Source organism: Perca fluviatilis, chromosome 2 (genome assembly GCF_010015445.1).
Source record: "Perca fluviatilis chromosome 2, GENO_Pfluv_1.0, whole genome shotgun sequence".
NCBI lineage: Eukaryota > Metazoa > Chordata > Actinopteri > Perciformes > Percidae > Perca > Perca fluviatilis.
In genome coordinates, this window is record NC_053113.1 from 29,923,583 (window position 1) to 29,945,228 (window position 21,646).

Below are 21,646 nucleotides of genomic sequence, written 5' to 3' on the forward strand. Positions count from 1 at the left end.
AATGTATTTTTGCATATGCTGTCAACAAAAGCATCTGTTCAGCACCTGTAGCAAACATGTCCGTCTAACAGTTTTTGGTAGCACAGTCAACTTGCTAACATAATAAGCTTAACTAAAAATGCAAGATACCATGTCCATATTGAGGTCTGATTTCTTGTTCTAGCCATATGTCACATTAGCTTATTTCATTAACTAAGTTAAATTAATAGTTCAACTCAAGTATTACCCGTTTACACCTGGAAATATCTTGCAGCTAGGCTAAATAAAACAGCCAGCATGACAACTTAGTATTTAGAGCTAGGGCTGGGCAATATAGCGATATTATATCGATATCGTGATATGAGACCAGACATCGTCTTAGATTTTGGATATAGTAATATCGTAATATGGTAAGTGTTGTCATTTCCTGGTTTTAAAGGCTACATTACAGTGATGTCATTTTCTTAACATACCAGACTGTTCTAGCTGTCATTACATCCACATTACTGATGATTATTTATCCAATTTTATTTTAATTCTTTTATCTAATATTTTGTAAAAGCACCAATTGTAAACCCTACAATATCGTCGCAAAAATCGACATTGAGGTATTTGGTCAAGAATATTGTGATATCTGATTTTATCCATATCACCCAGCACTATTTAAAGCCTTTCTAAAGCTAATTTCTAATGCATTTGAGAAGGGAAGATCAGAATGGCAGGTGAATTAAGATCAGAAACATGTCAGTATGATGACAAGAGACAGCAATGTTTTAACTTTAGCTGTTTTAAGTAAGTAAGTAAGTAAGTAAGCTTTATTTATATAGCACCTATCACAGATAGAATCACAAAGTGCTTCACAAGCAACAAATATAAAAATTTAAAAATCATACAAAACATAAAAAATGATAACCACTTTATTGAACCACTGTGATTTGCATAGTCAAAGTAAACTTTCTGACTAAGCCCTTTTGTATTACAGTTGTCTCAACAGCTATTCATAAATGTCAGTGATAAAACTCTTAACATAACAATAACACACTTAGGGCTTGCTTGTTATTTTAATGAAAACTTTTGTCACATTATATAAACTAAAGGCTCACTGTACACAGGCTGACAATGACATAATATGATGGAAAGTCCAGAAAAAACCCCAGAACATTTCAGTGTCTCCGTTTTCAGTAGTAGGTTTTCTGTTCATGTAGTCCTCTTTCATCCCACCAAATTGTGGAGATGTGGCATAACTGACGCTTCTGTATCGAACACCAAGGGTTGCCTTGTCTTTTCATAGGTATTCATCTAGAAGATGGATGGTCAAAGGATGCAAAAGATGACTACTACCTCCAGACAGACAGACTGTGCCACTGAGAAATCAAACTTGAATAATACATGGAAAAACAGGACCATAAAGACCTTTTTTACAGTAAGATAAACTGTGGCAAATTTCTGGACAAATATTACTCATTTAGACCCTTTTGCTAAGATTATACCATTTGCAGTGTCAAGTTGAGTGCAAATCAGTAAAATGTGCTGTCATCCATGTTTACCTTAATCTCCCACTCATTCCCACCTCTCAAGGTCACTGTACTTGCTGTTGGCATCAGGGTTTTCGCATTTCTAAGGAAAAACAAATAAGGCCAGTTTAATAACCAACATGATTCCCCTTAATTTTTTTCCCCAATAATCATAATCCCATGCACCTGCTTTTTATTGCAAAGATTAATAATTTCCCAGATTCATGAACTACATTTTTGTATGTAAATTGTTTTATTTCACATTACTAGTGTTCCTACAGGCTGTGTGTAAAAGGAACAATACAAATGTAATACTAACTAAATTAATATTATAAGTTTGTGCATGACATAAAATCTACAGATATTCCTAATAAGAGTTTATTCAGATCTTTTATTGCCAAAAAATAATTCATTTAAAAGGTCCCATGACATGGTGCTCTTTGGATGCTTTTATATAGACCTTAGTGGTCCCCTAATACTGTATCTGAAGTCTCTTTCCCGAAATTCAGCCTTGGTGCAGAATTACAGCCACTAGAGCCAGTCCCACAATGAGCTTTCCTTAGTATGTGCCATTTCTGTGTCTGTAGCTATTGAGGAGGAGAGGGGGGGGCAAGGTGGAGAGTGGGGGTGTGGCCTTGACCAACTGCCACTTTGCTCGTTTGAAAGCCATGATGTCTCCCTCTCATGGGTCGGCCAAATTCTCTGGGCGGGCAAAGCAGAGAAAGGGAAGGTAACCTTGCTCCTTATGACCTCATAAGGAGCAAGGTTCCAGATCGGCCCATCTGAGCTTTCATTTTCTCAAAAGGCAGAGCAGGATACCCAGGGCTCGGTTTACACCTATCGCCATTTCTAGCCACTGGGGGACCATAGGCAGGCTGGGGGAACGCATATTATTGTTAAAAAACCTCATAAAGTGAAATTTTCATGCCATGGGACCTTTAAGGTCATACCTCTTCTTATTAAAAAAAAAATACACACTTTTAAAATTACCTATCTAGACAGCCTTGTCTAATTTTTCTAAACAGCATTCTGGATAACCCTAAATCCTACCTTTTGTATCTTTTCTTCACCTCAAAGAACTCCTCCATGAGCCAAATTTGCTCTGCTTAGGTTTCTGGTGCTTGTCTGGTGGTATGCAACGTATGACTCTTGATGTGTCCACCGTCACACTTACTTTATCTACAGTAGCTATGGTACCACAGAGGAGAATTTCACGCTAAGCTCGGTTCGGTATTTAAGGAATGGACCACCGGAGGAAAATAGGGGAGGGTTATGTCTTTTTATTCTTTGTTGATGGGAGGGTCATCCAATTATTTTTAGTCTAGGGGGGAGGGTCACCCAACTTTTGTATTCATGGGAACAGCAAAATTAAAAAGTGGCTTGTTTGATGCATATTTATCTATGTAGCTCCATGTAGCTATCACTAGCAGATGGGTCCCTCCCTGTTTAATCAGCCAGACAATTTGAGTTGTAGCTTTAGAGACCATGGGATTTCCCAAACTGAATAAATCCCGCTCGCACATATAAACACAAAACTGCTTTGCTAGCTCCATCGTGTTGTAACTAAGACATCTGCTGAAAAAATAATTTTATTCATTAGCATGAAAGGGATGTATTCATGTTGTAAATTGTGTGTTTTGTATGCTGTTTAAAAAATAAATAGGACCTGCTTGTTGTTTTAAATGACACTGTATATTGACACCGGCCAGTTGAAAAATACTTTTGCTGGTACATTTGCTAACGGTTTACCAGCCATTGGCAAATAGATTTAAAAATATTGTGTAGGATGTAGTATAGGATCTCTTACCTCAGAAGATTAAAGTGATGGTTCGGAGTAATTCACCCTAGGGTCCTTTGCACCATGATCTCGAGCCAAACACCCCTCTAGAAGCTTTTTTCACCTGGGTCTAACATTGGGAGAGTTAGTGTAGAGTAGCGTTATCAGCTGAATAGCTTAGCGCAGGGGCTAATGGCCCCACGTTTGTACCTTGTAAGTTACCCCACTAATAATGCCCGAAATGATACCAAACGTCTACAAGTAGTACAAATAGGTTATGCTCTCATAAAACGATGGATTGGAAAGTTTGTAAGTACACCAGAAGTTTATGAACACTTGCCTGCTCTCTTCAGCTCTCTGTTGCTGCTGCTGCTGCTGCTCCCGTTACCTGCAGTTAGACGAGTGCGTAGGGCCATCTACAAATTACTACACCGAAAAGAGTTACAACAAAAATATTTATTAATTTAATGATTAAATAAGGTAATGTCTCCAAACTTACCTCAATTATTACTTGTCTCCTGCTAGTTATACTACAGCACTTACTTTAAAAAATCTTTTTAAATTAATAAATATTTTTGTTGCATCTCTTTTCGCTGTTGTAATTTGTAGACAGCCCTAAGCACTCGTCTTACAGCAGCAACAACAACAGCAGAGAGCAGAAGCCAGCAGACAAGTGTTATTTACATAAACTTCTGGTGTACTTACAAACTTTCCAATCCATCCTTTTATGAGAGCATAACCTATTTGTACTACTTGTAGACGTTTGGTATCATTTCGGGCATTATTAGTGGGGTAATTTACGAGATACAAACGTGGGTCCATTAGCCCATTCAGCTGATAACGCTACTCTAGCTAACTCTCCCAATGTTCGACCCAGGTGAAAAAAGCTTCTGGGGGGTTGTTTGGCTCGAGGTAATGGTGCAAAGGACCCTTGGGTGAATTACTCCGAACCATCACTTTAACTGTCGTCAATACAGTGAGCTCTCACGTCTGGCCTTTACTGCTGCTGCAGGTCTAAGTTGTAGTGCTAGGGTTTTTGGTAAGATGAAACAGACTATTATTGTACCTTAAAATTCATGTTTGACCATTACCTGTCCTCATCTTTAGTAATGAACACTAACGTCTGTCAAATGTGACCCCACCATGCTATATCTCATACAATCTTTTGCAAATTCAAAAATCATATCTAGTTTATTAAAATATCTACATTTACTGTCACCAAATTTAAGGTATCCAAAATGAAAAAAATAAACATTCCAGACACAATACGTTTTGACTAGTACTTATTACGGATATCCACAGTTGGCAAAAATGCTTCTATGGTTATTTAAAATGTAATTACAGAAAAGATAGGAGTGTGGTTCAATTAAATGTTAAAACAGCTTGCCATACACCACAATACGCATCCAAGGGCTGAAACTCTAACAAAAGGCCTGTAGCTAGCTAAAAACATTAGATATAAATGCATAAAATAATCATTTGACATATGTCAAATGATTATTTTAGCAACCTATGTCTACCAGAAGACAAGTTAGCTGTTAGTAAGCTAATGTTAGCTATGTGATAGCAAGCTAAGTCACTTGCAAACTTCACACTGCATAGCTTCGATTTTATCCACTTTCCACTAGGACACAAATTGCACAAAGTCAAAATAACGTAACGTAGCGTTAGGCATAGTGAGTGTCTCAAAGTTGTTATATTCTTTCTGCTGACGCCTCGCGTCTTATTGCCTGTATTTTTTTGGTTCAGCAGCTTATAAATACATGGTTAAATTGTGGGTTATTTGCCCTGTTGTTAGTGAATCCCACCACATAGCAGTTTATAGGTTTTCTGTTGTTTGCTAGCAGACGGAATTTAGGCACCTTCCTTCACGTAACGTTAGCTAACCACCGATTTTACATGTCGGAGTTGATTTTGAGTCACAGAAAAAGCATTTATCTGAAAAAAAAAAACAGACAAACTCACCGCTCTTTTAAAGACATTTCAAAACTCCGCAGTCTTCTGTCCAGCATAAAACTTTATATATAATACCCGGACATTAACAGATATTTCAGCTCTAACTTCAGACGTTCACCTAAAAATGGCAGCCGGAAGCGATGTCTCCCGATTACTAACATTTTTATTTTATCACAACATTTTTATCAGGCGCATTTATATATAAAACTTACTTTCCACTATTTTATATTTTCATATATAACAAGTTAATGTGTCTTGTCTGTACAAAACAAGCAAGAAGATATGTAATTTCTAGTTGCATTTACAACAGTCTCAACTTGGGAAATGAGTAGCCTAATGAATCTTTTTGTTGTCCAATAGACACAATATTTTTCATCCCAGCTGAATAAAAGAGTTTTTGAGGAATCTGGGTGTTTATTTAAAAAAAGAAGAAGAAAGAAGCAGATTGTGGACACAGTTTTGTTTTCAAATGTTGCCTTGTAGGCTATTTATCTTTCAAAAAGAAAACAGTTTAATGAGTTTTTATATTAGGCTGCAGATAATATGACAGTCCTATTAAATGTTATTTATCCATTTATGTATCTGAGGTAGCGTTGGCCAAGTATAATCCCTGTAAATAGAGATAAACTAAAATATTACTTTGTCCACCACATTTAACGTTGGAAGTGGTAAGACGTGGAATTAAATAACTGAAATAGTGTCAATATCACTTGATGAGCCATCCATATGCATAACCAAACTTTTTCCAGACAGGTTATTTGTTCAGATAGATAGGCTACTTATCCACATGGGGATAACATTAGGTCATTGCAGTAATAAAAGTAATAGGCTTCAGCCCCCTGTGACCCTGAAGAGGAAAAATATTTATATGGAAAATGAATGAATGATTCTACAGATATGACAGCAGATAAAGCTGCCCATCAATGGCACATTTGACAGTGAGGGAAAAATCCAGGATGCTCAATTTTGAGAAGTATTTTACATATGTATTCTACTGTGATATATTCCACTTATAAGCATTTGCATATGTTTGTTTTGGTGAGAAACTATGCCTGAACAGATGTAGTTTAGTTGTTCGAATTGCAATGGGCTGAATGGTATAATCATGAGAAAACATGTGGTCTGAAATAGGCCTACCAGCATATGTTTGATCAGGTCAAAGGAGAGAAAATATTCAGGCTTACCATTCAGCCATCAAAAGCACGTTTTCTCACAAGTTGAGCAGTAAAAAAAAAAAAAAAAAAATCAGTAGCTCAACTTTGCTGCCTGTGATGTTTGAGAAAAAAACCCACTGTAATCTGTAGATACCTTTCTGTGTGTCTTAAAATGTAATGGTTAAATTGCTTCCAGACCAACATCTCATAGGTGAAAGAAGACCTGGCTCATGAAGGCTGTTGCCGCCCTCTCAAAAATCTTATTTTTGGCCTTGAGCACTGATCACTTAATTTTTCATTCACACCTCTGACTATATGTCTAAGTATTACTGTAGAAGGAGTGCAAAGCTATGGCAGCCGAGACAGAAAAAATAATGTCCAACGTCATTAAATACCACAGTAAGTACACAGGATTTCTTTATTTCCCAGGACCCAATTCTGTCCATTCTCAAAGGCTGATTGAAGGATCACTTAAGAAAAAAGTTATTACAAAGCCAGAAAGCGCAAGCTTAGACCAGACAATGGGGGGACTTGACTGTCCAATACAGTTCAACACAAAGGTTAAACCTCAAATACCATTTCATAATTGTATGATGAATATAGTGGTAATAAATCTTAGATATAGTATGGTTGTTGATGTGAACATTACAGTGCTTTAGACATTTCACATTGAAACATAATTTGGCACAGGACTGTAGTTTTCAACAACTCAAGCAATGGATCTAATTTTACACTTTGTTTTGGATCATTTTAACACTCCTTACTTTTGTGTTAACAATAATTCACTTAGACTGGTTAGACTTGTGAGTTTTCATTTGTGTCACCGACTTTGCCTTCATAAATAATGGCTCTTTTCCTCACTTATTAGGTTGTGTAAATAATATCATCAGTCTTTCTTTAAGTTACATGGCTGTGAAAGCATGTATGGGAATGTGTATAGCTGGCCTACAGGGCAGTAGCACAGCAGCTGTAATATAGGCTACTGTAGTTCATAATGGGAATCTGGGAATCTATGTAATTTTATGTTATGAAATATGATACATTGTAAACTAGATCCAAATTGACCAAATACAATTTAATTTCCACTTACAGATTAATGCAATTACCATTAATATAGTCTTGCATTGCCAGACCTATCTCCCCAGCGTTACGGAGAAAGGTCTGGCTAGTCCACACAGTGTTCCGGGATTGTAGAAAAACTTGCTCTGGTTTATTGGCATTTCTTTAAACCAATCACAATTGTCTTGGGCAGTTCTAAGCGGACGCAGGTACAATGCCTCTGCAAAACAGCCTCGGGAAGGAACCCCACCCTGCTATTGTATTGAGCAATCTGTTCTTGCCCCATTATCGCCCTGGGATACATGGTAACCTATGTCGGATTGCAGGGACCCATGGTCGGGATGGATAAGCACATAAGAAGCTGGGTCCAAACTAGTTTAATGTTAGCCAGACAGATTTTGTTTTGAGTGGATGGAGGAATGAAGGGGTGCCATCAATTCAAGATTGGGTTTGTGAGATAGGGTGGTGGCGTTTGAAAAACTGCCATATAAACGTTTTTCCAGATTGGATGTCTACATTAGAAAATGGGGAAAGTACCTTAGCTTTCTGGATGGCTCCTAATAAGCTTTGTGCTGGAGTGAGACATGTATGATGGGCTTATGGTTTTGTCATTTATACATATGTTTATTTGATGTATGGTTTATTGTCTATTTTGTTATTATTTTGTTGTATGGTCTAGCTCGGAGGATGTTTCCCAAATTGACCGGAGTTTAGAATGCCAACACAAAGAAAGCGGAAGATGAGGGACATCCGGCAGAACATCCGGCGGCACCGGAACGATCACGTAAATGAAACGTTGTCGATATAGACTATCAATAATATAATAATATATTTATGTAACACTCACTGTGGACAATTTTCTGCTATTTCTTTTTATACTTTAAGTACATTTTGATAATTGTGCTTATATATATTTTTACTTTAGTTACATTTTCAATGCAAAACCTTTATTTGCATTGGAGTAGGCCCTACTTTTTATTGTTATCTTTAATTAGGTAAAGGATATGACTACCTCCTCCAACACTGATACAGTAGTACAACCAGTTAGAGAGAATATTACACATTCTGCTTAGAGAAGGTGTCTTGCTAGACGTCATCATTTAATAAACGTGAGGCACAATCTGTAGGGCCATTAGACTGATAGATAAAGAGAATAACACTATCTTCATTGGTCAGTGTTTGATCTGGAGTGTACAGTGTTCCTTAAAACTACTATTTCATAAGAGTCCAGAGTCGTCCGTCTATTTATTTTAAGCCTGAGTCGCAGAGGTCTGTCAACAATGTATCACTCCATAACATTTTAGATTGGGCACACTCTGGTAATTCTTGGCAACAATTATTTTCTTATCTATATTACATTGTTTAAATAAAAACATAGACATAGTCCAGGATATTAATCTGCTCACATATTATTATTACAAATGTTTTAGTGCCACTGTGTGCGGTAGAGCTGCATTCACTCACTGCTATGCCCAGACAAGATAAGGAGTGAAGGCTATAAACAAAATGTCCAAAGTATTTTCTCACAAGTCCAACCGCATTTCTTGGAGAGCTTTTCACAGCAAGCATGTCCGTAATAAAGCCAAAGATAATAAGAGGAGGGAGAGAGAAACTGCGAAAACAGCCGGTTAGATAATTTGGTTTGGAGATATTCAATTTTCTGAAGATCCACCCAGGACATACTTTGTATGAGCGATTTAGCCATGTGGGATCAAGAGTGTTAAGCAAAGACATTTTTTTTATATTTCTAAACTCCCTGATAAATGGCATCCATGGTTTTCTGGTGCATTAGTGAAGGATTCATATCAGCTGTTTTCACAGCTGTTCTTCTCGAAGCCTTGGTTTAGTGAAACTCACTTTATCCAAAATCAGAGTGTATTGTAGGTGATTTTAGAGCTGCAGGGAAGCACCAAACCAGTACCAGCATGGTCATGTAGCATAGAAATGAAGAACATGCATCAACAAATATATATACTGTACAGCAGCTGTTCAATGGCAGACTTTACAAAGTACAAAGCCATACAATCAAGAAACACATAATTACAACATAAGGAATAATACAGGATTATTAGCAGTTAAATAAACTAAATCAAATCCTATCATTTCCTATCTGCCTTCCTAACCTCAACAGGGTTAGTCTGAGATAGTTCTTAGATAGTCCTTTAATAGTACAATGGCTTGATGGCAAAATCACATTTATCTTCACTCTTGTGCAGAGATCATGGGAACCCAAATAGAGGCAAGCATGAGCGTTCATTCTTGACCCTGTTAAAAAGTTATTTCACAAAAAAAATACATAACTCAATGTCCACTTTCTTTTTCCGAAGCTTTTGACTATATCATCATCATCATCTGAAGTTTGCTCCATTGCCGTGTTATTTGTTTGTAAAACAGGTAAATATCTCGAACGTGGACTTTGAGTTGGGATTGTTTTGTGAAAGTTTGTATATTAGTTTGCATGTCAACAGATCTATCTCCATGACATCTGAACTCCATCCACTGATAAAACCTGTGTGATACAGTTGAAAGCTCTGTAAAAATCTAATAAGTGGACCATAAATTGAGATTGTACCTAAGGTTTGCTTTTATTTAGCTCTATTAAGTCATGGAAACAGCTATACACTCAGTTGCCAGTTTATTACCCAGCTAAAACTACTGATCGGGATAGATGATATTCATGATTAATGTTAAGTGAAATTACACAACGATGTTGCTCAGGTGAAGCATACAACAGTAGAAAAAGATGCATCACATGCAAGTTGACGCCCCTGATGAAGGTGGCAGCAAGATGGCAGGTTATAACACTCTAGACTCTTTTCAATGAGGATCTGAGCCAGTTAATTCCTTACATCCTTACTGGATCTACTCTGTCAAACACTACTAATTTCTGCAAAGATTAAAACTGACAGATTTCCTGCATCTGATGTAAAAAAAATAAACAGGTACAAAGTGTATCAAAAGTTCCCTCAACAAGGCAAAGAGACCCCACAAAATATGTTTTACTGTAGCAGTAATGAGGTACAGTATATGCACTGGAGCAGTGAAACTGGTGTTCTTTCTAAAAAGCTGATCTCACTTCTTCCATTAATAAAATGTGCCCTTTGTGTATTCCACTTCCAACTAAATTCATTAAAAATACAGATCAGGCCATTCAGATTAATACTGACATTATAGGAACTGTACTGTACTGATTTCCAAAAGGGGACTCGCACTACTTGACATTACATTAATACTGTTGTTCATGGCTGCTGGTGAGGAGGTGTCATTTTTATAAAATATGCAATCAAATAAAACTGGAAATAAGTCCAGCGTATCAAAATGGTGGATGTTGGTTAAACTAGTGAAACCATGCACTGTGGTGAAAAAGTTAATGTTTTTCTACCCGCCATGATAAATTTTTTAACTAAAAGAGCAACATTTCAGTGGGTACGATCATACTTTGAATTCCCAGACATATCCACATTTTGCCTTTTGTTATTCAAAAATGTTTCACAGAGAAAACACTCCCATATGATTCATGTCTTTGAACTTAAAACAAATCCATCCATAGTCTCTGAATTCCACTGGTGGTAAGTAGTCTTTCTCCTTAAGCCAAGTAGGCTTTTGCAATACGGTCCCCGTTAGCTTCATAGTCATTCTGTCAAATAATAAATCAATCTCAAATGTACTGAATTCCTCCATGGTTGCAACCCCATCAACCTTGAGCATCTGGTTCTGATGTGCGCTTCCTGAATACAGCACACACAAAAACATCCATTGCTTACAGCATATCGGTATTTGAAAATATAAGGACCCAATTACCCCACAAGAATCTCAAGTTATCTTGTTGTGTTTTCACAATTGCAAAAGTCACACCCATGCCACCTGCCAAACCCAATACGGTAGACTTTGGAGTTCCAATAAAGGTTTTGTGAAGTAGAGATAGCTGCTACAAGTTTGAGCATGGGCTAATTTGTTTCATACAATGTCAAAGACAGTTAAAGTGAGTCTGATGGTGTCTATATTGTTTATTTAACTGGACAGTGGTCTTAGTTAGGCACTAAAATTGCTGTTGATGGGCTATGGATTGAATTGTAGCGCCCCCACCTGTTTAACTGTTTTTTGACCACAATGCAACATTTTACATTTACTTTTACTTTTATCATCACTAATAATATTACTACTTTTCTAGAAAGGATCTTGATGTTTGCAAACCAGTAATTCTTGTTTGGCTGTAGATTTATTTTTATTTGATGCTATTTACATCTTAGCTTATGTTGCTATTGTTTTATATGTTATTTTTAATGTTCCATTTCTCAATGTTACAGTGTTTTGAACTGCAGAGATGTATTTAAAGAGAAATTTCCATTACGTTGTAGTAAAAGATATTGTATTGTGTTAAGAGAGGGAGTTCTACCCGTCTTCATATCCAGGGCCCCCATATCTGCCATAGACACTGTTTTTCTTTCTTTCTAGGTATGCCAGCTGAGGATGATTTTACTGTTTGATATGATGCACTGCAGATATACAGTGTGTGGGACCAGACCCTGATTCGGCTGATATCCACTACAAGAGACAATAGGCCTTTTGTCAGCACAGACATTTTGACATGTCATAGCAGGAAAAGCACAGATGTTATTAATAACCTCAATAAAGGTTGCACTTATGTTGTGTATTCTATCTCCAGGGCCCTGTTATTGTGCTGACTAATAGATAGCTTTATTAATAAAAACAGAGCCATCATTATTTATATCAGTTACACCTGTGTTTCCCCTACTGTGACACGTTAAAACATCTGCTGTAAAAAAAAGTCAATAGCAGCAACTTAACTGGTTTTCTTCCTCACTAATGTATGAAAGAGGTCTCTTCCACTATCAAGCATAGATGCTACTCTTGTAATGAATTTCAAGTACTGTCCTGATGTCAGAAAACAATGTAGCAACACTAATGTAGAATCTGAGTCTATTGAACATGTATTAACTTTCATAAATTATTTTAAAGATTACCAGTTTTTGTTATAAATTCTTAAAAGACTTGACTTTTTTGACTTGATTTGTTTGCTGTGTCTTGATTTCTCACCATCTAAGCCACTATTCTGTACCATCTAAGAATATTTAGAAACCTGTATGAGGTGTTTCATGCCACAGTATCCTTTCTATCCTGGTACTCCAGGTAGCATATCTGGGTTTTTCAAAACCAATAAGGCCTTATCCAGATCCCACAAGAAGCAGTTTAAATGCACAAAACATAACCAGGATATACCCAAAGTACTTTTGTGCATGTAAACACACTAAATGTTATTAGTAACACCTATTATTTATACTATGACAAGTTAAAATATCTGCTGTAAAGAAAAGAATGCATACCAGTCTGGCACAACCTTTTATTTTATATTTTTGTCCCCTTGTTTGTTTCTATAACTTTACCATTTAGGCTACTTATTAATTTGATTAATAACATATCTTACACATATCCAATATAACAATACTGCATTGTTGAATACTTTTTTTACTCTACAAATGTTGTTACAAATGAAACTACCCAACAGTACATACAAGTACATCTGATTAGTCGATTAATCAATTAGTTGATTGACAGGAAATTAATTGGCAACTAGTTTGATAATCGTTTCAGTTTATTTTTCATGTAAAACATTTCAGGATTTGCTGGTTTTGCTTTTTAATTATTTTAATTATTTGTATGTACTATTTTGTACTATTGGACAAAATAACGATTGTGAAGGTGTCACTTTGGACTCTGGGTAATGGTGACGGCATTTCTCACTATTTTCTGAATTTTTACAAACCAAACAATCGATTATTGGAAAAAAAAAGTAATAAGCAGATGAATCCATACTGAAAAGAATCATTAGTTGCCGTAATAACAATTTGCTCCTCCTCAACCAATTATAACAGTAAAATCCTGTTTTTACATTAGTGGGTAAGTAGGTAATAAGTGAATGATGTAATTTTACTTGTAATAGGCTATTTTAAGTACATTTTCCTGATTAAACTTAGATAGTTTTACATACGTATACCCATGGATGTATTAAGAGAACCAACTTGTTGTTATCAGAATAGGCCTACTTCCTCTATCAGTGTCTACAACGCTCCTGTCTTTGGTCGGTCCAGCACCATGTCCAGCACCTTAATATACAGTCTATGGTCCAGCACTGCGGTGCTGCATCGCCACCTGGTGGTCAGATGTGGTAACTGCTCTGTGTGCATGAGAACAGTTGAAGATGGCGACTGGAGTCCTTCACAGAGTCAGCGGTGCCCTGGGTCGGGCTAAAAGCAGGGCCCAGTCGGCCGGACAGCTCGTCGTGTGGAGCAGGTTTGGGCAGACTTCAGTGTACATGTTCAGTAATCATCTCTGTAGTGTTTGCAGTCAGCTGTTGTGTCATTTCTTTAGTAGGTTTCTGTGGTGGCGACGATGAGCTTGGGCAAGCTAGCCCCAGTAACGTTAGCCTCAGTGGCCTTCAGCTTTAACTCACATGCAAGCTAACTACACCTTGAAATAGTTTATTCCTGGATATTTAAGATTAAAGCTGCGTGTATTTGCAGGTAGAGGTGAAAGAATACAAGTTTCTGTCATCTTTTGTTAGTGAGCATCTCGAACGCTCAAGGTCAGTTTGGTAGTTACCCCTTTCCCCCGGGGATCTATAAAGTCTTATCTTAACCTATAATATTTTGTTGATTAACGTTGTATTTTGTAGTATTATTCAGAATCTGCAAACTAACTAGTAACTAAAGGTATCAAATAGATTTAGCCGAGTAAAAAGTACAATATTTGCCTCTGAACTGTAGCACAATTATAATGTATCAGAAAAAATTAAAATACCTCACAATTGTACTTAAGTAGAGTACTTGAGTACATGTACTTGTGTAGTTACTGTCCACCACTGACCGTTAGATACTGTGACCTGCTGTATCACACTGTGTATACTATATGGATCAGAGGTACTGACATTCAAAGCCCAGTCTGTATTTTGACTGAAGTATTCATGTAAAATCTTTCTTTACAACAGCTCAGCTATAAACCTGAAATTAAGTGTTTTTATATTTTCTATCAATGAAGCATGTCGCTCATATAAAGATGATCTGTTTATGTGAGTGTAAATCTAACATCTAGTAATATATCAAAATAGGTGATTGGGAAGCCAGTCTTGCTATAGATATATCATAGTGGTTCATACAATAATTTCTCATCCATCCAATTGTATCATGACTCATCTGTGTTTGCAGGGGATTTGCAACATCAAGCAGCAGAAACGGACAGGACAGCTGGTTTAAGTCACTGTTTGTGAGGAAAGTTGATCCCAGGAAAGATACACATGCCAACCTCCTGACCAAAAATGAGGAAAGTAACCTGTACAAAATTCAGTGTAAGTTCACGTCACAGTATTTGTAGTTAAAAATAAACCATTTATCCTGAAGTCATGATCAGATCGTTCTTAAGTATGACTCTCTTTTCCAGTCCATAATGTCAAGCCGGAGTGCCTGGATGCGTACAACAAACTCTGGTGAGTGTTACTTCTTATTACTGTCTATGCTGCATGCCGTATGCATGCTTAGCTCGTACTTAAGCAAAAGTAGTGACAGTAGTAGTAGTAGAAGAAGAAGAAGAAGACGACGACTTTATTTTTTTTTGTCTATTTTTGTGACGTGATTGACACACTGGCATGACTTCAGTCCTTCACAGACCAACCTTGCTCATACCTAAGATGACTGGAAGCGGTCTATTTGTAGTTGGGGACTAATTTTGGACTTGTAACATTAGACAGAATACATGTGACCAGAAAAACTTAATTGTTATTCAAATATTGTTGTTTGAAAGTGGATTTGAATTTGAATCGAGATTTAAGTGAAGTGCACCTGTGGTTATAGTGTATTTCAGTGTTTGGTTGGTGTTTCTCGTTCATCACAGTGAGGATGTTTTGCCCTCCATCCATGCTGATAAGTACTATCCGTGTGAGCTGGTGGGCACTTGGAATACCTGGTATGGCGAACAAGACCAGGCTGGTAGGATTACTAATTTCAACACACAGATCTCGACAGTGTGATAGGTCTTTGCTCTGCACAGTTTGCAAATCAGCAGGCATGTTACTGCATATCTATACGCATGCACGTACTATGTAAATATCCTGTCAAGGCTTTTTTTTTTTTTTTAAACCTAGAGAATAGGGGTGCAAGATTCAGAATGTGTCACGATTCGATATCTATTTTTATGCTCAAGATTCGATTCAAAATCGATTTTCGATTCAAAAACGATTCTCGATTCAAAAAAACGATTCACAGTTGTAAATGTAGTTACTTTTCCCATGTGATTGCAGCAGACATACAATTAAAAAAAAAAAAAAAATGCCCACCCCTACTAGAGAAGCTATAGTACTACCTCATATGGGCATTCCTGTTTCCAGGTTCATGATTTCTTATACTTCTCATTCCACATCTACATTGTGTTGCTTTAGTTGTTGCTGAATTATTGGCTCGATAGTATTTAAACAAACAGAATAAACCATTAAGTCATATATTCATAAAAAAATATTCTGTCATTACCTAATATGACTAAAACACTTCTTTGTTTAAATAATTATTTGTTGTCTTACCAGCTAATAATCTTCAGTTATCAGGATGCAGTTTATTAACTTGTAAAAAACTGAAAAATACGTCATTTTCACAAAGATGTGAACAGTTCAGGAAACTCCTGCTCTGTATTGATTCAACCCTCTCACAAAGTGAGAAGAATTATGTCAAAGGTTATACGTTTTAGGGCTGGAGGAATGTTTTTTTATATTATTTATATCAGTTAGGGGCAGCAGTAGCTCAGTCCATAGGGACATGGCTTGGGAACCAAATCCCTATGGACCAAGTACGGACTGTGGACTGGTAGCTGGAGAGGTGCCAGTTCACCACCTGGGCACTGCTGAGGTGCCCTTGAGCAAGCACCAAACCCCCAACTGCTCAAGGCGCCTGTTCGTGGGGCAGCCCCCTCACTCTGACATCTCCCCATTAGTGCATGTATAGGTCCTGTTTGTGTGTGTGTATTTTGGGCCTGTACGTAATGTGTACAACAACAGAGTGTAAAAATGTATTTCCTCTTAGGGATCATTAAAAGTATGTCTTCTTCTTTTAGTTAACATTTCTGTGTTTTGTGCAATTTTGCATCTATGATATATTTGTTTCCTACTTCCCAGTTCATCTGTGGCGTTACAGAGGTGGATACCCAGCTCTAACAGAGGTGATGAACAAGCTCAAGCAGAACCAGGTAAAGACTCCTTCAGATGCATTATTTGTGTCCCCCATGTTTAGTGCTTTAGAAGTGTGCTAAAAACAGAGTATAGCCATCAGTCAAAGTAAAGCTTATTGATTGGTGTCCGTCCATTGGCAGGAGTTCACAGCGTACAGGAAGGAGCGGGGTAAGATGCTGATGTCTCGCAGAAACCAGCTTCTGCTGGAGTTCAGCTTCTGGAACGAGCCCGTTCCCCGAGAGGGCCCCAACATCTACGAGCTCAGGTCCTACCAGCTCAGGGTGGGTAACAAGCCAGAGAGTTTATCTCCTCATTAGCCATGCTATAGATGTGTGTGTGAGAGATGGAGTGAGTTTGAAAGTGCACCAACAATCCAAACATTTATCAAACTTAGAAGCAAACTAAACGGCTTATATTGCGCTCTTTCTTTTCAAGTCGAGTCCAGTTCATCTTATTTATGTGGCCCAAAGTCACATAACAGTTGCCTAAAATGACTTTACAATCTATACAGCTTACAACACCATCAGGCAGAGGAACAGATGAGTCACACACATGTAATACAGTGGCTGTTATGTGTACAGAGTAGACAGAAAATAAAACCATAGTATTTATTAAACACTGCCAAGATTGCTTTTTAGCAACAAAAAAAAACAACTTTGTTTTGAACAGGTTCCCAGCCCAGAACCAACATTTTTTCATTATGATATACATGACTGAGCTAATAACCAGTATGTTTTGTAAATTTTTGTCCAAGGAAAGTTGACTGATCACTCACCCTTTTAGCATCATCACAACTCATCGCCACTAGAAGCTACCCCAGTGCATATAAAGTATTATTTTGCTAGCTCCTCTGCAGCGGCTTAGGCTTCAGGAGAAAGCGACAGCATTGCTCTTTCACTTGTCCTCTGTCATGTTTTCCCGTTTAAACTGATGACATGCCATGCTTTGTTTCTCGGACCTCTAAATTACCTCCGCCACAATGACCCCTGTGTCTTGAGCATTCAAGATGAGAGTGGTGCTCAAACAGTCCCTATTAACAACATAAACCACTTATATCTACTTATCGACACTCAGGTGACATAGTTAATCTCAATGGTTAAATTGACAGCAGCATTAGAGCTACATAATGCTGGAAACGCATCATGCGCTGCACATTAAGTCTTTCGTCCTGATCTGACAGAGCCCCCTGTGACGTGATGAATGCGAGCTATTATCCCTCACCACGGACTCTTAGAAACAGCACGCCGTTTGTTGTCTTAAGCCCCAGAGAATGATTAAAGAAGCCTTTGGGTGTAATTGTTATTTCAGCTTATCTTCCCAATGACAAAATACCTGTGTTACGTCTCTACCATTTATTTGTGTTAATGTCTTTACTCTGGAAAGAAGAAGAAGGTGTGATATCAATCTGCAGTTTGGAAAGCTGTTTTATTGTAATAAAGAACATTGTGTTTTCTTTCTTCCAGCCAGGAACCATGATCGAGTGGGGTAATTACTGGTAAGGCAGCCTGAATTCATTTGATTCACTGAATTGTACTTACAGAACAGTTGCACTACATGAAACCTTCCTCACCACGCTGTCATTAATAAGAGCTATTCCACAGAGAGACGCTATTTTGAAGCTGAACTGTCATGCTCTCAAGCCAAATTCGAATACAAGTGGAATAATATGTACACTACAAATGTGTGTACATAATAGTTCAGCATAATGACCCTTTACTCGAGCTGAGAGGTCAACATTTATCAGTTTGTGCAACGCGGTTGATTGCAATTGATACAAACGAAGACGTGAGCTTTCTGCACATGCCTTAGTTTTCTATAGTTTTTTTTTCCTCTCTGATTTCCCTGTAGTGAATGTCCTTTTTTTTCTTTTAAATCCACTGGGTTACATTTCACAACTTGTTTGGCACCTTTGTCAGTGATGTCGGCTGTAACAGATACCTCCAGTGTTTCTGAGATGTCGTTCTACTGTTAAACTCTTTTGTATTGTTTTCCAGTTATCACATTTGTGGTAGTTCCTAACTGTGATCTGCATGATTTTATATGTAACTGTAACTTCAAACACTTGAATAACATCCAGGCTTTTCAAGCGGACATGATTTAAAAAAATATAAGACAAGAAAAACACCATTGTTGAAAAGATCATGCTAGGACAAGGTAATTTTTTTCCTAAAGCTACTATTCTTTTCCTATTTTTGCGTTTATGCTTACTTTAACCAGCCAGTATTTAAAACAAACCTCTACAGTCACGTAGATTATGCCAGCAAAGCAATTCAAGGCAATTTTAATATAATTTGTGTAGTTGAAGGCTTAAACTTCTTCTTCAAGTTACAACAACACTAAGAACTGAAGCTTTATAGTTTTGTGTCCAGACAATGATTATGACTTGAATACGTACATGTTTGCTTTAGGGGGAAAACATAATGATTTTAAAACATTCCACTCACAGCAGCACACCATTTCACATGGACTTGGCCAGCTTAAGATCCATAAACGTGTGTACAGTAAGTAATGGCGTCACATGTCACGGTTGGATGTGATGCTGTAATGGATAATCGCAGCTATGGAAGACTATTGTCGTCTAGTTTACGTTAACAAAACAGACTAAATCCAATTGTGTAAATTAAGAAACGGTCCAGAATAAATTCAAAGATGTTGATGAAATTCTTGTTTGAAGACGTGTCCGATGTCCCATGTGTGTTGGCCTGGTCTTGTTATGCCAGATGAAGCCCTGGTGGTTGTTGGCCTGCGTTGTGACTGAAGTTGTTCACGTCTGCAGGGCCAGAGCCATCGGATACCGCCAGCACAACCGAGAAGCTGTGGGAGGGTTTTTCTCACAGATCGGCAACCTCTATATGGTTCATCACCTCTGGGGTACGGTCAAATACCAACTTTATGTAAAATGACATACTGACAGTGTCAGCGTGTACAGAATCATGCTAGTGCTGAAATCAGTAGTTGTTCCACAGAAAACCAATCAACAGTTTTGATAATTGACTGTTTTAAGTCATTTATGAAGCAGTAATGCCCCAAACGTTGCTGCCAGGAGACTGAATATTGCACTTTCATCACGTGGACACAAACATGACTCCTCCTTGTCTGTTTGCATTGTAATATGCAATTGTTTGCTAAAACGTTTACCGCACCAAACTAATTGTAAGAACATTATTTTTTTTTATTTTTTTTTAGGTGTCACCTGGTATTGAAGTGTCCAGACAAATCAGTTGTTATAACTTCAACAGAATAATTTGTGTTGTCTACACATTTTCAGCGCTTATTTCTACGTGCCATATTTTCTGACATAAAACAAAAATTGAAAACGGGTCAATGTGACCCGAAGTCAACACAAGGATTAATCCAAAAATTGTTACCAGATTAATTGATAAAGGAAATAATTGTTACGTGCAGCTCAAACATTTAGCTAAACTGCTACCGACTTTGTGTGCAGCGTCTCCACGTACTATCAGCAGTGCTATGTGTGATCTGTTGATTGCAGCTTACAAAGACCTTCAGTCCAGAGAAGACACCAGAAATGGCGCCTGGCAGCAGGAGGGCTGGGACGAGGTGGTGTACTACACAGGTGAGTCCTTTCCTAAACACAAAGTTGTGATGAAAACTCATAGCCATTAGCCTAGAAATCTAGACGCACCCTAGCGGCAGCAAAATTATTTTGCAGCCGGGGTCTAGCTGTGGGACTGAAGGGCTTTTCCTTCACTTTATAAAAAAACAAACAAAGGGCTTTATCTCATTTGTCTTGAGTAACAACGTATTGAACTTTTAGAGCTTGCTGAACCTGATCAATATCACAAGGACTTTAAACTATTGTGACACTAAGTCCTCTCTAAATGTTTTCTCCAGTTCCTCTCATTCAACATATGGATTCCAGGATTATGATCCCGACAAAGGCTTCCCCGCTGAAGTGAAGGAGCGGCGAACTAGAAGCTGAAATCGAGTGGCACCCCTTGTGAATGTTACATCCATCCAGAGCATCACTGTCATGGTTTTGACCTCCCGTCAGACCTACCAAACAACATCCCTTCTTTTTTTCTTGTCCTTGCTTTATTACTTCAAGATGTCACCAGGACGGAGGAGGCAACAATGCCTACTATGTATCAGCAATTAAAATAGTCAAAACCCCTTACAGGCCTTGGCGATGCACAACTTATTATTTTTGGGGTTCTGGAGCAGGACGAGTGAATTTGTCCAATTTGAACCTCCTGATGGGTCGTTATGGCCAACGTCTGGTGCCACATTAAAACTGGTCCATGAACAGAGCTCTTCTGAGTTTAGAACCAACCAAAGTTACTTGAAAAGACGAGCAGCTGTGTGGTGTGAGGACAGATAGAAACAAAAGTGCTGCTGAAGCTTGCTGCACAGTGCAGTAGCTATTTATTTATTTAATGTAAATTTGGAATACATATGTTTAAGTGTGCACTTTGAAGCAAGCCATGCCATTGCCGAGTAAAGTGAGAGAACGCCTCTGTATATTCACGAAAACTGTATTTCCGTTTCTAGTCATGAAGACAATAAAGTACAACATGGTAAGAAATGTAAACCTGACAATTTTATATTTAATTGAGGTCAATTATAAATTAAAACTAAACTTCTCCTTTCAGTTGCTTTTTTTTTCCTGGATGTTCCTACTGGGTTCCCTGTTATGGTAATGTTGCGGTTTCATGGTGCTGTGTTTCTAACTTTGGCTTCTACTTTTTTTCTTGTGAAGACAGCATGCCTGGTTTTAAAAACAGTTTTTATCCAACATGTTTTAATGAGGCATAACTATCGTGTATGATAAACTCTGAAAACAAATGTAATCCGTCAGTGGCTGAGTGAATCTGGGACTGAGTGGGCAGTCATGCTGCTGCATACTGTAATATCAGATTTCATTGTTGAAGGAAGCATGTTTATCTTGTCTTTTTGTTCATTGGGAACAGTGTAGGAAGGAGAAGAATGCCGACACAAATTAAAGCAGTTCAAACAA

General features: G+C 37.7%; 1 protein-coding gene and 1 long non-coding RNA gene across 2 annotated transcripts; one reads left to right on the forward strand and one right to left on the reverse strand.

Annotated features, from left to right (window-relative positions):
- Positions 1-877: 877 nt before the first annotated feature.
- On the reverse strand, positions 878-5,369 carry LOC120575052. Its single transcript, XR_005641945.1, has 3 exons — positions 5,236-5,369; positions 1,527-1,596; positions 878-1,278 (listed from the first exon to the last, which is right to left on the reverse strand). It is a non-coding gene; the product is annotated as an uncharacterized LOC120575052 (long non-coding RNA).
- An 8,241-nt stretch (positions 5,370-13,610) lies between these two features.
- LOC120575056 (protein NipSnap homolog 2-like) lies at positions 13,611-21,646 on the forward strand. The gene is made up of 10 exons (XM_039825656.1): positions 13,611-13,751; positions 14,663-14,802; positions 14,895-14,940; positions 15,345-15,439; positions 16,615-16,685; positions 16,809-16,949; positions 18,132-18,163; positions 19,445-19,539; positions 20,162-20,245; positions 20,524-21,646. Exons 1-10 carry the CDS (start codon positions 13,660-13,662, stop codon positions 20,586-20,588), a joined length of 861 nt encoding a protein of 286 aa, XP_039681590.1. The 5' UTR covers positions 13,611-13,659; the 3' UTR covers positions 20,589-21,646.

Coding starts and splice junctions, on each gene's coding strand:
- LOC120575056 (XM_039825656.1), top strand. CDS start 13,660: ATGGCGACTGGAGTCCTTCACAGAGTCAGCGGTGCCCTGGGTCGGGCT. Junction 14,941..15,344: donor GATGCGTACAACAAACTCTG/GTGAGTGTTACT, acceptor CGTTCATCACAG/TGAGGATGTTTTGCCCTCCA. Junction 18,164..19,444: donor ATCGAGTGGGGTAATTACTG/GTAAGGCAGCCT, acceptor TCACGTCTGCAG/GGCCAGAGCCATCGGATACC.